Source organism: Lithobates pipiens, unplaced genomic scaffold, assembly GCF_037356315.1.
Source record: "Lithobates pipiens isolate NorthernLeopardFrog02 unplaced genomic scaffold, aLitPip1_a1.2 Scaffold_18, whole genome shotgun sequence".
Taxonomy (NCBI): domain Eukaryota; kingdom Metazoa; phylum Chordata; class Amphibia; order Anura; family Ranidae; genus Lithobates; species Lithobates pipiens.
Genome location: NW_027507758.1, coordinates 295,796,452 through 295,813,362, shown reverse-complemented (window position 1 = coordinate 295,813,362; position 16,911 = coordinate 295,796,452). Strand labels below are relative to the sequence as shown.

The 16,911-nt window shown below is 37.3% G+C and overlaps 1 protein-coding gene across 1 annotated transcript in view; it reads left to right on the top strand.

Moving 5' to 3' along the window:
- The window catches only part of NR2E1 (nuclear receptor subfamily 2 group E member 1), a 90,732-nt gene that overhangs the window by 182 nt on the left and 73,639 nt on the right, over window positions 1-16,911 (top strand). Inside the window, exon 1 of the mRNA XM_077487153.1 lies at window positions 1-349. This exon is cut by the window's left edge and continues 182 nt beyond it. Within this exon, the coding sequence (XP_077343279.1) occupies window positions 325-349 (25 nt within the window). The 5' untranslated portion in view covers window positions 1-324. The remainder of the gene's footprint in view (window positions 350-16,911) is intronic.

Genomic DNA, 16,911 nt, shown 5'->3' with positions numbered 1-16,911 from the left:
CCCACCTAGCTGGAAGACTGCCCAAGGCAATCAACACTTGTCCCTTCCACCTGACACTGACAGCTGAGCCCCTGCTTCTTCCAAGGAGTCTACCCAAACTTTTTCTTGTATCCCTCATTTGGGGACAATCGCCGGGGTGTCGGAGTCGGGGAAGACTTTTAGAATACTTATGACACGCTGATAAAAGTTTGCCCTGCTGATTCCTAAAGAGTGAGAAGACCAGGATGCTTGGAGGGCTGGGAGAGCTGTGACTGCTGGACTGGACCTGTCATCACTGGACTGCAACACAAGGACCTGGACCACCTTCTGGGGACACTCAGCACTATGAGCAAACCTGCCGGATCAACAAGTGCGTATAGGGGTCACTTTATTCTGGGGTGCAAGGATGTCACTACACACCGAGATAGACACACTACATATACTATACATAGATGGATGGACATAAAAAAAGAGACAGAATGAGATATACATAGATAGATAGATAAGTATGGGAATAGATAATGTATATGTGATAGATAGATAGATAGATAGATAGATAGATAGATAGATAGATAGATAGATAGATAGATAGATAGATAGATAGATAGTGTATATATGATAGATAGATAGATAGATAGATAGATAGATAGATAGATAGATAGATAGATAGATAGATAGATAGATCTCTGTTATGCATATGAATAGATGGATAGATAGATAGATAGATAGATAGATAGATAGATAGATGAAATAGATTGATATATCTATATTATGTATATGAATAGATGGATAGATAGATAGATAGATAGATAGATCATTTATACATATATATATATATATATATATATATATATATATATATATATATATATATATATACATATATAACAGATTGATATATCTATATTATGTAGAATAGAAAGATAGAAAGATAGATAGATAGATAGATAAATAGATAGATAGATAGATAGATAGATAGATAGATAGATAGATAGATAGATAGATAGATGATAGATCGATCTATATAGTATGGAAATAAATAATTTATATATCATAGATAGATAGATGATTGATTGATAGGTAGATACATAATTTATATAATATATTGATATATGTGTATCATGCATATGTAGATAGACAGATAGATAGATAGATAGATAGATAGATAGATAGATAGATAGATAGATAGATAGATAGATAGATAGATAGATAGATCTACATAGATAGAGCTACATAATCCATATATATATATAAATTGATGATAGATAGATAGATAGATAGATAGATAGATAGATAGATAGATAGATAGATAGATAGATAGATAGATAGATAGATAGATCTACATAGATAGAGCTACATAATCCATATATATATATAAATTGATGATAGATAGATAGATAGATAGATAGATAGATAGATAGATAGATACATACATACATACATACATACATACATACATACATACATACATGATAGATAATAGACATAAATATCTATATAATGCTTATGTACATAGAAGAATGATAGATAGATAGATAGATAGATAGATAGATAGATCAAGATAGATAGATAGATCAAGATAGATCGATAGATCAAGATAATAGACATATATCTTTATCATATGTATATAGACAGATGATTGATAGATTGAGTATAGATAATAGATAAATCTATAATATGCATATGCAAATAGAGATAAAGTAAATGTGAATGTTTCATTGACAAACTACTGTAGTTTATAAACTTCTGTAAAAGACTTTTTCGCTTTTACAATGATTTGAGTGTTATTTTTGTGACTTGTTTGTGGCAGGGCTTCTATAAAAAGTAGGAAAAAGTTTAAACCTGCTCACATAATCATCAAGTTGAAATCGGATTTCAATGCAATCTACAGCACAAGGCATTCCTAATTATGGCAAATAATCCGAGAAACGAGGGATGAGGAAAATAAAACCAACTTTAAAGTCACATTCCTGATAATCCTGAATCTAGGCACTTTAGCTGTGGGAAGGTCTGTGTGCGGGTTATTGTTTGCTGCAAAAGTCGCTGCTAATCCTGGCAAGGTTTCTGCGGACACTAAAGAGGGAAATAAGGATTACATTATTCCATTGCCTCTCTCTGACTCACTGACCAAGCCCTACTAAAGTTTTCGCTCGGGAGAAAGTTGCCAAAATGGCCCAAATCAAGTCAGGAGTGCCTGGTAATATACAACACATAATATTATGTATACTACTCAGAATCAGCGCTCGTTTCATGCGGCAAATTCGTTTTATGTACACCAAAATTCTTATTTTTTTTTCTAAGAAAACACACATGCCTAAAAAGATCATCTGCATGAGAATTAATTATAAAACCAATTTCACTGTTATTTACTTAATGCATACTGTGAATTATATGTATAGTAGTGTAACATATAAAACTTACAACAATAATATATGAAAGAAGTTTTCTAGGTGATCTCTAAATATATTTGAGTATCCATTCGTCTCCTTCCCTGGGGTAGAGACTGCCCTGTGATTTCCTATTACAGACACAGCTATGTGGCCTAAAGCTCAAATTATATCCTCATTAATTTATAGATAGATCGATAGATCTGCGCGAGGATATCACTACACACACACGGGGACAGACCGAATAGATGGACGTAGATAAATAAAGCGAAAATTACAAATATACCGGTTTTAAGCTGGCCATACATTATACAATTTTCTTATTCAACTTCCTTTAGATTTACCTTCAACTATGTAGTGCAAGGGCCTGCCGGATTTATACAAAGTGTTAAGATTTGACCTCATAATATATGGTTTAGATAAATCTAAAGGAAAACTGTACAAGAAAGCTGTATCATGTAATGCCTGTAGATAGATAATCAATAAAGATAAATAAGAAGAAAGAAAGGAAGAAGGGAAAGAAAGAAAGAAAAAAAAAGACATGAGACAGATATATAGATAGATAGATAGATAGATAGATAGATAGATAGATAGATAGATAGATAGATAGATAGATAGATAGATAGATAGTGAATAAAGATCAATAAGAAGAAAGAATGGAAGAAGGGAAAAAAAGAAATAAAAAAGTTATGAAGCAAATAGATAGATAGATAGATAGATAGATAGATAGATAGATAGATAGATAGATAGATAGATAGATAGATGGGAGAGCTGGATGGGAGAGGAATAAAGATCAATAAGAAGAAAGAATGGAAGAAGGGAAAAAAATAAAGACATAAGTTATGAAGCAAATAGATAGATAGATAGATAGATAGATAGATAGATAGATAGATAGATAGATAGATAGATAGATCATGGCCAATGAAAGAAATAATCACAACTTTTAATGATGAAGCTAAGATCCAGCTGTCAGTCTGATCACATGTGTTACACTTGTGAATGGACTATTTTTGCCCTCATTATGTATGTCATAAACCTGGTATATGGTCCTGGCTTTGAGCTGGTGACTGTCCTGTGATCTCTCCTTGGTATCTTTATTGCAGTAAACTTTGGAGTGGGCATTTCAATAAATGCAATCAGAAAGAAAGAACTAGATGCATAAACTCTTTATATAGGTATGGACATAAATTGATAATGGATAGATAGATGGATAGATAGATAGATAGATAGATAGATAGATAGATAGATAGATACATACATTTCGGTTTCTATCTAGACAGGCATGGACATATATGAATAATGTATAGATGTTAGATAGAGATAAATTGATCAAGTTGTAGAAGATAGATAGTTTGATAGATCATTTGAGTTTCTATCTAGGCAGGCATAGATATCAATTAAAAAATGTATAGATGTTAGATGAATTGATAATGTATAGATAGATAGATAGATAGATAGATAGATAGATAGATAGAATAGATCTTGCTGGGTGATTGCTGAGTGGTATCTCCAAGTAGTGGATGGATGGTGTGCGGTGTGTCAGTGCTCCGATCCATCCATCCATCCATCCAGCACACAGGTGCAGTGAGTAATTGGTGTGGCCCAATAGCCGTGGTTGGATGACTGTAGAGCTATGTGAACCGATCTCTGCCTGGGTGGTAATAGGAACCCAAGCAGCAGTCCCTTAGACTCCGACTAACTTCTTTCAGCAGCCTCTGATGGTAATTACAGTAATCTAAGCTGCCATATATCTTTAAGCAATTATAAAACACAAAAAGTCCCAAAGCCCCCCGCTGTGGGATGTTAAAAACGGTTTCCCAGTTCAATAAAAATGTGTTTTCTGTGGCTGTACTGTCAGGGACAGGAAAGCCAGGGGACCCTAATTAATCAGTTGTCCTCACGACCTTGTGTCTGGCAGCATTGCTGTCATATTTGTATTTTTGTGAATGTCCATGTCACAGAGGTGGTAGTATGGCAGGCTGGCAGGCTGGCAGCATCTTGTTGGTCCCCCAGGCTATGATATGACATTGATGAGTAGGAGCCATGCAGGGGCCATAGAGGACAAGCTGTAATGATGTAGTAGTGTGAGTGTGGGGTTCACAAGGTGGAGTTTGTATCGGTGGAAGCTAAGCCTGCAGGAGGGGGTGAGTGCTCTCCCTGTTACCATTGTTTCATACCAGAATTCCCATGCTACTCTTTTTGACGGGTCACTGGTGAATCAATAGGTAGGTGGCAAAAAGAGCTTGTAATTACACAGGAATATAAACACAACACAGGCATTTCTGCTCCCAGCCTCCATGCACACAGCCTACCTGTCACATTGTGCATTAAACACTGTCATTGGTAGTATGATTCCTAGCTGCATGATATTCTTATGACTTGTATGAAACTTTCCATGTATTGACTTCACAGCCCCCTTCACTCCCACCCAAGCTTAATCCCCCTTTCCCCTAGCCCTGTTGTATGCAGCAGCTGTCCACTTTCATTTAGCTGGAAATGTGGCAGCTTGTGCTGGTTGGAGGCAGTCAAACGGAGGAATCATTAAGTTAACACTTCATCTAATGTCTCCTGTCTTGCTCAGAGCATTGTCTTAATTAGTAACTGCTGGAAGGAAAAAAAGGGGCTTCTCATGGCATGCCACTTCATTTGTAGTTATGCCACTACAGGTCCATCCAGCCTGTATACTACACACAGTGGCCACATACCAGTTGTATGCCAGCCAACCAAACAATGGGCCTGATTTGCTAGAGTATTTCAGAATTTGCTTACATAGGTACATAGGGGTTGATTTACTAAAAGTGGACTATATAATGTTAGCTGAGCAATGGATAAACACCTTTCAAGATAAACATAACCATTTTTTTTATACAATACTGGCAACCTGGATGCACTGTGGTGTTGATTTACTAAGACTAGCGAATGCAAAATCTGGCGCAGCTCTGTTTAAAGAAGATCCAATCAGCTTCCAGTTTTTTGGGGTTTTTTTTTCTTGCTAAATTAAACAAACAAAAGTTCGAATCTGATTGGCTACCATGCATAGTTGCACCAGATTGTGCACACTCCAGTTTTAGTAAATCAAACCCACCTATGAAAAAAGACACAAGTCTGTCAAGTTAAACCAATAGAAAAAAAATAATACAATTAATAGAAAGCCCCCATACTCAAAATTGGGTATGCCTGTATAGGTAGATGATTCTAAGTACACAAAGTAGTTTATTTACTAAAGCTGGAAAGTGCAAAATCAGGCTCACTTGTGTATAGAAACCAATGAGCTTCCAGGTTTTATTACCAAAGCTTAATTGAACAAGCTGAGGTTAGAAGCTCATTGGTTCCTATGCAGAAGTGAGCCTGGTTTTTCACTTTCCAGCTTTAGTAAATAAACCTCATTGTGCACTTAAAAGTGGGGTATGCCTGGTGCCATGGTCCTGTTTGCTGCAGCAGAGGAAAAATAAATTCCTTCGTGATCCCCCAGGAGGCAATTAGATATTCTCTAGATCAATAATCTCTGATGTTACTACTTATACATGTTAATATCCAGTTATATGCTATGTCACATACCAGCATGCCAACCTACATAGCATCTGTATGCCAGACAGCCCCACAGTGAGGATGATTTGCTAAAGCAGTTGATAATCTTCAAATAATACATTGGGTGAAAATTCACTTATATAGCTATATAGAATGAACAAAGTCACAAGTCCATTTAATTCAACCGATAGAATAAAATTTAACTAATGGAAAACCTCTCTATATAGAACTCTATACTCACAGTTGATCCAGAAGAAGGCAAACAAATCCCTATAAGGCATGACCCAATTTGGTGCAGCAGGGGAAAGTATTTCCTGATCCCTCAAGACAATGGTATATTCCCTGGATCAACAATCTCTAGTGTTAATACCCAGAAATATGCTGTGCATAATCTTCAATTATCTAATTAGTGAAAAAAATAAAAATCCTGGTTATTTATTTCATCTGCACAGGATTCCATAATGTAACATTAGGCTCAACCATTTCTGGTGTTATTACCTATAAATGTTAATATCCAGATATATTGTTTGCATCATTTTCAATTATCTAATTAATGTATACAAATCCTGTTTACTTATTTCATCCGAACAGAATTCCATAATTTAAATAACACCAAGGATTAACAATTTCTGGTGTTATTACCTATAAATGTTAATATACCAGATATATACTGTGCATAATTTTCAATTATCTAATTAATGTAAACAAATCCTTTTTACTTACTTCATCTTCACAGAACCCCATCATTTAAATGGAATATCCACATAATTTATTGTGTGAATATTCTGAACTTTAGTAAATCAGTCTCAAATCTCTGTTCTATCAGAAAATCACCTACATGAGAATTCTGTATGTGTGTGGCTGAATGGCATTATCATTTGTATATATTCATTACTTGAGTCCTTAGAACACCCTTCAGACCTATAAGCTGCTATGTAGAAAAAAAATATAACCACTAATAAGATTTCAGGTTACAGTAAAGGATAACCTCTATGTGTTGATGAATTGAGTCACTACTTTTTGCACGTCTTTATTATAGAAGCTCAGATTTGTTGGCATAAACTGCTTAATAAATTATTAAAGTCATAGCAATGAAATCACATAGTCACTTGCAGTTAAGTGCTGATATGGTTAAGCTGATTTACTAAAGAAACTGAGAAGCTTCATTTAATAAATTATAGCTGTGTCCAATACCCAATCAGGTGACATAAATATTCAGGAATTTGCTTGAAGTGAGAGTTTATTGAGTGCAGATCCTCAACTCATTTAGTAAACCAGCCCCGTTGCAATAAATGACTATGCTTAAGGGAAGGCATTTTATGGACTTTTAATGGAAGTCTAGCATCTAAAAATGTGCCTACACATTTATGGTGACCGATTTAATATGATGGCATGGGCATTTTTATTCAAATATAAAAACTAATTTCACATTAAATTATAATGTGTAGATTATTTATTACAAATTAAAATATAAGAGCTTACTGTGTATTTTCTGCACCACAGCCCGGGTCATCTACTGTATGCATGTCACATTATTATACAAATATATTTCTAGTCTCATGACAGATCATGTCAAATCATAATTATAGCTACTAAAACATAGTAATAAAAATGTAAGCTTGATCAGTGTAACAAATTACACAAAAAAACTAAAGTTTTTGATTCATTATCACAAATGCCTTTTGCATGAAACCACATGGGTATCAATTAGAAATCAACTAAAGTTTTTTTTTTCTTTTAATATTAAATAACACGTGTTATCCACACAATTCTGAATAAAATGTATGAAGTTAATCAAAGTCATTTAAAGTTAGTGTAGTAAAAATCAGAAGAGATTACATTTGTGAATTTGGGTTTCACATTGTGCCAGTGAACTAGGGTGGAGATAGAAATACCCCTGGCATTAGCCCAGTTAGTGGGTATGCTGCATACCAGCCGATTGATGCAGGGCAAGCTGGCAAGAGCTGGGTGCATCCCATCAACAGTAGGCTTTGGAGAAAAAAATAAAACTTTGTTCTGCACCATAGGAACAGAGGTGACAGTCCTGCTACGAAAAGGAGCAGAGGTGACAGTCCTGTTACAAAAAGGAGCAGAGGTGACAGTCCTGCTACAAAAAGGAGCAGAGGTGACAGTCCTGCTACAAAAAGGAGCAGAGGTGACAGTCCTGCTACAAACAAAATGCAGTAACAGAAAGCTAGGATTACATCTTCTTGTACTTGTATTTTATATAAGCATTAACTTTTACATGATCAGTGCAGTATATAACGATTCATTTATTGCTGTTAGTTCCAAAAGTTGACAGTTGGATTTTTTTTTAAGTCCTATACATTAAACATTTTCTATATAATGTGAAGACATTATATAACAGTTCATCAATCTCTATCACTTATCAACCTTTGTTCAGATTTACCTTTTTACTTTATTTACTTTAAATGTTTCTTTTTTTTAAATGTTCTTGCCTAATAGTTTGAAGTATGAAAATACCTGAATAGGAGCCCAATAAAAATTGCATTTGTTATTGAAGCTTCTTTTTTTTTTTTTTTTTTTTTTGTTATTTTATTTAATTTTTTTTGTGCGTGTTAGCCATGCTCATGCATTTATAAGGTGGAGTACTGTACATGATCTTTTTTTTTTTTTTTTTTTTGCATTTACACTTGCCACCCCTCTGCAATTCGATCTATGGTGGATCGCTTATCTGAGGGCGGTTGACAGGTGGCTGGAAGGCAACATGTCTCCTCCTTACAACCTGTTTTAACCCTGAAGAGCAGGGCAGTTGCTGCACAGCCGCATTCACTTGAATGGGCCACAAGCAGCAGTGGTTAATCCAGGAAATGTGAGGGGGGGGTATCATTTTTGCTATAGCTATGGCATGTGTATAAACCCCGCCATCTGTTATAGGTTAAGAGGATGGTAAAACTGCAGCTCAAACTCCTATTTTTACCAGCCGCATGTGTGAATGAGCCTTTCAGTTCATTTTTTTGGGCAAGCTTTCAAAGGTCTGCCTACCCCTTCTTCCTTCCCAAGCAGTACTGATGACAAATTGGGGGTTATTTACGAAAGGTAAATCCACTTTGCACTGCGAAGTCACTCTAAGTGGTAGATCTGAAATGAGTGGAAGCTCTGCTGATTTTATCATCCAATCATGTACAAGCTAAAATGCTGTTTTATATTTTCCTTGCATGTCCTTGCATGTCCCCCTCGGATCTACAGTGACTTTACTTCCAAGTGCACTTGCAGTGCAAAGTGGATTTTCCTTTAGTAAATAACCCCCATAGTATATGCAAAATATGATACTGAGTATCGTTACTACTTGGACCAGAAGAAGAGGAAAAAACTTTCAGAGCTTGTCCTGAAAAATGAACTATTCAAATAAAATAAAGTGCAAGTGGATATAAACTATCACCTGCAGTATTCAACGCTTAGGCTGGCCATACATGATACAATTTTCTTGTACAATTTTCCTTTATATTTACCAAAACCATATAATATGAGGTCAAACCTAAACACTTTCAATTTGTATGCAATCAGAAAGGCCCTTGCACAAGTTTAGGGCCGGTTCACACAGCGAGGCGCGGCGAGGCGTCTCCGACTTACCTCGCCGCGACCTGCGGGGAGCTCAGCGGCGACTTGCAGAGGACTTCTGTATAGAAGTCAATGCAAGTCGCCCCCGAAGTCGCCCCGAAGTAGTACAGGAACCTTTTTTCTGAGTCGGAGCGACTCGAGTCGCTCCTCTCAGAACGGTTCCATAGTACTGAATGGGGGCGACTTGCGGGAGCGAGGCGAGGCGAGCCGTGTCGCCTCGCCTCGCCTCGCTGTGTGAACCGGCCCTTAAGGTAAATCTAAAGGAAATTGAATTAGACATTTTTAAAATGTATGGCCAGCCTTTGCTTGATTCACACTACTGCAATGTGATTTTGATGCAGTTTTCAGTGCGATTATGTAGTGCGACTTTGGATAGCATATTCTATGAAGCCAAATTGCAGCAAAGTAGCACAGGAACCTTTTCCAAAATTGCACATCACAGAGTCCCATTGATGTGAATGGGCTCCTTTGAAAATAAAGTAATTTCCCTTGTCATGCAATGCTGTATGACTCAAGCCACATCAGAAATCATGCCAGTGTGGACCACTGATTTTCAAGGCTTCTAGGAGAATCTGTCAATTTTGTGCCCATTAGTGATCACTGTGTGACACTGCAAAGCTTGGATGTTTTTGTAAGGGAACCTGTAGTGAGAGAAACACAGGGACTCGACCTCCTTCTAAGTATACTAGTTACCTGACTATCTCAGGCGTCATTATTTTCTGGGTCATTGACCCAGAACAAGCAAGGGGATTAGAAAGTCAGTCAGCAACAGCAGCCTTCATGTTCAATTAGTATACATTTTCTTACAGTATATCTAAAGCCAAAACTTTTTGCTTACTTTGAAAACAATAGGGATTTTTTTTCATCTTTATACCATTGGGGAGATTGTTCTTCACTTTCTGTTGACATAACAGGAAGTGAAAGAAAATCGCTACAAAATAAGGGAAATCCTCTCTTAGACACTTGTTACCGGAACAAGTGTCCCCACTGAAAGACATTGTCAGATTTTTATTGCTGTCTGTGTTCTCATTAGGGAGATATCTTCTCTTTATCTGTCCTGATCAGCAACATCACAAGTAATGAAGGTGAGGGTTAATACAAGATTTTTGGTTGCCACCAGAACAGGAATAGAGGGGCAATTTTTCCAATTGGGACAGTTGTTCTATTGACAGCTGTCTAAATGGAGATTTCCACCACATTGGTAAGATAGTCTCTCACTTCCTGGTGAGTCCACAGAACAGGAAGTGAAGGGAAATCTCCCTAATGAGACACATATGGCAAACAAAGGGCTTATTCACATAGGAGGCAACCCTTGAAAAATTATCCACATTGGATCGCATTTAAGAGAGCACTACAGGAGTGGCTGAAAGGCGATACTGCTGCCTCTCAAATGCTTGTCGTTGTTTTTGTTTTTTTGAGAGGGGGCAGTTTGGCAGCTGAACAGGAATAGGAATACCATGCCAAATTTTACACTCACAGTTGCACTGCTGCCCTATTCCCTTGAACAGGTTTAAAATTGGTGGCAGTACTGCCCGCTGAACATAACATGGTGTGTAAATTTTTGCCACGACCATGAAGCAAAGCATTGTGACCATGGTATGTGTACAACCCACTGGTGCAGCTTATAAGGGGGTGGTCTGGGGTGGGGCAGAACCAAGCATGTACTGGCCATCGGGACTACAGGGAGTTTCCCGGTGGGCCGATGGCTCAGTGGGCCGGTCAGGTGCAGTCCTGGAGCCGCTCCTCTCTGACAGTGAGTGATGGCGATTTCACTCCTGTTAGGAGGAACAGCTGCCGTCACTTTCTGGAGAGAGCATTAGGCGTTCTACTCCCTCCAGCCTGCAGAGGGAGATAGACAGCTGGCAGACGTTCCATCCTTTCTCCCCTTATCACTTGTCACTTTTCACATGACTCGAGAGAGGAACGAGAAGCTGCCTTCAAAACTGTTAGTACACGTGGGAGGGGGAGGAGAGGGAGGACACTCTGATGTAAGGGGAAGTGCTGATGGAGACACTCAAAATTAAAGTGGGCCAGTCATGATGAAGTCCAGGACCAAATTTTTGTCCCAGTCCAGCCCTGGGCAGAACAGTAAATTGATGGCTCAAAAACCTATTTTTTTCTGTTGTCCACACACACACTGCAAGAGGTAAATGCTCCTTATGTCTAGCGGTTTGCAAAACAGGCTCTATCACTTACCTGATTCCTCGCTCCAGCAGGTTCCAGCACTCTCTTCCTTCTCCAATGCTTTGGTCTGTGAGGGAAGTCTCAGTGTCCTCCTGTACAATACAGGGACATTACCCTGTTTTGTATGCTTCGGAGGCTAAAGTGCAATTGGAGTTGGTTGTAGCTTACAGAGGAAATTATGGGGACGGGCCCCAGGGAGCCTGCTGGAGCAAGGAATAAGGTAGATATGTTCTCCTGAATTCTCTGCCCCTAGTCTAAACCCTTGCAGTGTAGCGGAGGGCTGAGGACGCTGTGCGGGTGGATTCTCTAATTCTTCTGGAGTAATTACAATATGTTACGATTATTCATATATGGACAGATAACTTTCCAAAAATGATTGATGGCGTCATGCTGGCCCTTCTTCACAATCTCCACTTTGTCTCAGCTAATAGGTAGATACAGCACATGTATAGTCATGTAGTCAACTCTTGTCTTCCATTAAAAAGGGAATTGTGAGAGTACAGTCACACAGAATTTTTTTGTGTGTGATAACAGGATTTTGAGTGTGATAAAATACGGATGGCTTTATTGTTAATCACTTGTAGGGGGATTTACTAAAACTGGAAAATCTGGTGTATAGAGCATAGAAACCAGCTTCCAGGTTTTATTGAGAAAGATTTTTGCTAGGCACCTGAAAGTCACTTGGCACCACATCACTCATATAAGCTTAGCATAAAGATCAGGGGGTTTTGGGGATTTTAAAGGTGCAAAAGTACAACAACAGAACTAGAAAAAATATACAATTATTAGAAAAACATTAAAAATATTTAAAGACAAAAAGAATATGTTCGATATGATCATACAATACATAGGCAGGGGCAGACTGATTCGATCTCTACATGTTTCGCCAAACCATTGGCTTTTTCAGAATTGTTATCAGGCACTGTACATATGATTCTAGGTTTTATTGTCAAAGCTTAAAGTGGATGTAAACCCGATTCATGAAATTTGAGCTGGGCACATATATCTGCAATGTTTACTTATTTATCTCCAAAGCCCTAAGTCCAGTAGCTTTCCCCTACTCTGTTCTTCTGTTATCAGCATGATAACTTCTGACAAGTTCTCCGTCAACTGTGATAAAACCAGCCTGAATTTTGTGTCAAAATCTACAAATAGATTAGCAGAATTTTTATTCACAGTACAGCTCTGCAAGTTTCTGCCTATGTGGAGGGGGTGTGTGCCTTTCCTCTAAACAGCTGACTCACAGTGTATGGTAAGAATCCACACCCACAGGTGAATTGGGAAGAGAAAATTCTAACAGAAAGTGCACTTTCTAAACAGTATATAAAGCTGAAGGCAGCAGATATACACGTAAAACCCATGTAGGGAGATTTGTTTCCTCCCTGTGTATCATCTGAGGCTGTTCACTTCACTGGGTATATGTGAGAGTTTACATCCACTTTAACTGAACAAGCTGAAGTTAGAAGCTGATTGGCTACCATGCACAGCTGCACCAGATTCGGAGAGCTCAATTTTTAGTAAATCAGTATATAGGTATGTTCTGTTTGGTCCAGTTCTTGCTGATTATCATAAGCAGTACTCAAATTGGAAACATCACTTTACACAAATTGGCCAATAATTGATTGGGTTAAAGTAATCTACTAAAATGACAAGATAGATAAAATGAAAACCGCTGCTCACTTCAAATATCTAATCATGTGCAAGGAATTAAAAAATGGAACTTACAGGCGACTGGATGCTCAAAGCAAATACAGGTTTTTTTTCACTTCATCACAATTGCAGTAAAACATTCTTACTAAGCCTGGGTTCACACTGTAGCGATGCGGGAACCAGCCGATTCCAGAGCCGGTTCCCACATCGCATCTCTCCCGCAGGCAGTTCCCACTGCCCTCTGCGAACCGCTGTGGGTGTCAATACAATGTTAATGACACCCCCAGATCGGTTCACAGCTCGCAGTGCAAACTGTGAATCTGGACAGGAATTGGATCGCATGGGTATGAACACCCATGCGATCTGATTCCGGTGCGGGAAAAAATAGACTCTGCATGTTCTGTGTGCAAATCCAATGCGAGTTTAGCCATACAACTGTATAGCTGAACTCGCATTGCACAGACATTGCATTTGATCGGCACAGCAATGCGTGTCCGAATCACATGCGATTTTTGTGTTCGCATATGTGTGAACCCAGGCTAAATGTCAGAATTACACTGTATGGGTCTCAGAATTACCACAGACGCAGGAAATAGTTAATATTTTTTGTACTGATTTCCATAGAACCTGCAAGATTTTTTAAGCCCCCATCTTGAAAGTCCAAAGTGGGCCTAAAAGATTCCCTGGCCTGATTACATAGGAGTTGATTTACTGGAAAGAGTGCAAAATCCGGTGCAGCTGTGTATGGCAGCCAATCAGCATCTAACTTCAACTTGTCCAATTAAGCTTTGGACAAAAAAAAAAAACTGGAAGCTGATTGGTTTCTTTGCAGAGCTGCATCAGATTTTGCATTCTCCAGATTTAGTAAATCAACCCCATGTTCTAGGCTAGCCTTTCTCAACCTTTTCAACATAGAGGAACCCTTGAAATAACTTTCTGGTCTCATGGAACTCCTGCTGAAAATTCTACAGCTCATGATACATTAGTGTGATGGTCATATGGAAGAATTAGCCCCTTACAGATAGCTAAAAAGATGAATGGTGTCAATGGGAACCAGAGAGGCAGGATTTGCTTATTCCTCGAGGAACCCCTAGCAACATCTGGAGGAACCCTAGATTTCCATGGAACCCTGGTTGAGAAACCCTGTTCTAGCCACTGTACAACTGCATAGAGACTTTAAGTATACAGATTCATATTAAAACGACTGAGTGCTTGCAGTGACAAGTTTTTAAATTTGAAGTGACAACAGGAGTTAAAATTAAAAATCCACGTGCCTTGTTACAGCGAGAGGCCCACAAATAAATCCAAAATTAGATTCCTACCCTAAAATTCTGTAAGATATGGCTATCGGTGTAACCAAGTTTGTTTTACTGCAGAGATACAGAAAAAAATTATAGATTTATTTATTTTACTTTGCGCACACACAGCCGTTTCAGGATGATTAGTCCTCACTAATGCTAGACATGGAAACTTCTGTGATGTAAAGCTTGTGAGTAAAGCAATTATTAAATCAGTCTGGTTATGGTCAGGTGACTTAAACGGATAATACACGTCTATACTAATATACTGTGAAGTGCAAAATTGTTAAAAACAAAGTATTTACTGGCCATTATTGCTTTACAAAAAAAAAAAAAAAAAGTAACATTGTGGGACACTGCACCAAACTTTTTAAGGAGTTTTAATCATAGGCATTAGTCTGTTATACTGCTGTATTTAAAATGGTTCTCACTTCCTAAATCCTTCCTCTTAACTGTCATTACTATCTGTACGAAGTAGCGTTGTTTTTAATTATACAAATTTCCTTTTTTAACAAAATTTCAGTAAATAAATACAACAAATTAGAAAATAGACACCTTCTTTGTCACTGACTTCTGAATCGCCAATGTGCTTTCTGAAGCCATAATATAATTTAGGTCAAATATTGTTGAAGAGATAAGCAAGCATCCAGGGGCTGTTTAATAAAAACACATACATTCAGAAAACATGCTTACATCAAACTTTCATAATGAAAAAAATTAAATTAAATTAAAAACATTTAATTACTCCAATGTGTCACAGCTCACGAGGAGACTTGGAAATATATTCTAGTTTATTCAATGTGCACATTAATCCAGAAATCTTCAAAATATGAAAAGTTTTGCCAATTTTCCTGTATAGATTTGGGCAATATATGCTAAGTCTGGGGTCATTCTAATAGTTAGATAAACCATTTTAACCACTCTCTATGCATTTCAAGGTGGTATTTGGATAAACATGCTTCCGTTTGCCACAGATGACTTAAAGTTAACCTGTATTGAACCTGGACAATTCAGACTGAGTAAATTATGAAAAGTTAAATTAAGTTTTCTTTAGTGAAAATGGCAGATCAGGTTGATCAGTAGATCCAAAAATAAAGGTGTCTAAGAATATATTTATATCTCCACTTTTCCTGTAATATTTAGGCTTTGCTCTGACCGCCTTCTCTTTCTGTGGATCCAGACTGATCCTAAAATGTTTGGGCCAGCCACTCTGAATAATAAAAAGGCTCAGGAGGTAGGACATTTGTTTTGGCTAACGGTAACATGCCTTGTGTTTTTTCAAATGCCCAGGCTTCTCTCTCTCTCTATGGTGTCCGTTTATGAAACTGTGATCAGCGGTGATCCCAGTTCATTAACTGTTTATGGTGATCACTTCACTGGCGATCTGAGTCAGAATTCACACTCCCCGATTCACCAGCTCATAGAATAGAGGAGTGAAGAGAGTATCCCGAGGGAAGGAGGAAGATTTTTGACTTTCCCCCCCTTTCTCGTTCAGACCCCCCCCCCCCCCCAAGCCACAATCCCTCTGCCATGTCTATATATATATATATATATATATATATATATATATATAAAGTATGTGTATATATATATATATATATATATATATATATATATAGTGTAGGGGGACAAATAATTTTGTCCCCCTAGGTGGGTGGTCTCCTCCAGGAATATCCATGTACTGAGCAGTGATAATTTATCACTGCTTAATAAACAGACATCTTTGTGTTTCAGTGAATTTTTGGTACTGTAATCTCGTAAGGTCTCACAAAAAATTACAATATCAGGGGGCGTTCTCCACTGTTTGAAGCGTTTGTAGATCGCTTCACTTCTCCAAAGAAGAAGTTTGTGATCTACACCACTTCATAAACTAGCATCCAGAGGAGAACGATCTGTGAATGCCGGAGAATGGAGCAGTGAAATTTTTTCACTGCTTCATAAACTGACTTATATATATATATATATATATAGATATAGATATATAGATATATATAAAGAGATATATATATATATATATATATATATATATATATATATATATAAAGATATATATATATATATATATACAGTATTAAAAATCCTATTTTTTAATTGGTCTTATGTAATATTATGTAATATTATAATTTTCTGAGATAGTGAATTTGGGGTTTTCACTAGCTGTAAGGCATAACCATTAAAATTAAAAGAAAGAAATGCTTGAAACTATTCCGTGTGTAACAACATCTATATAAAATATATGAGTTTCACTTTTTGAATTGCTGAAATAAATTAACTTTTTTAACATATTCAAATTTTTTGAGATG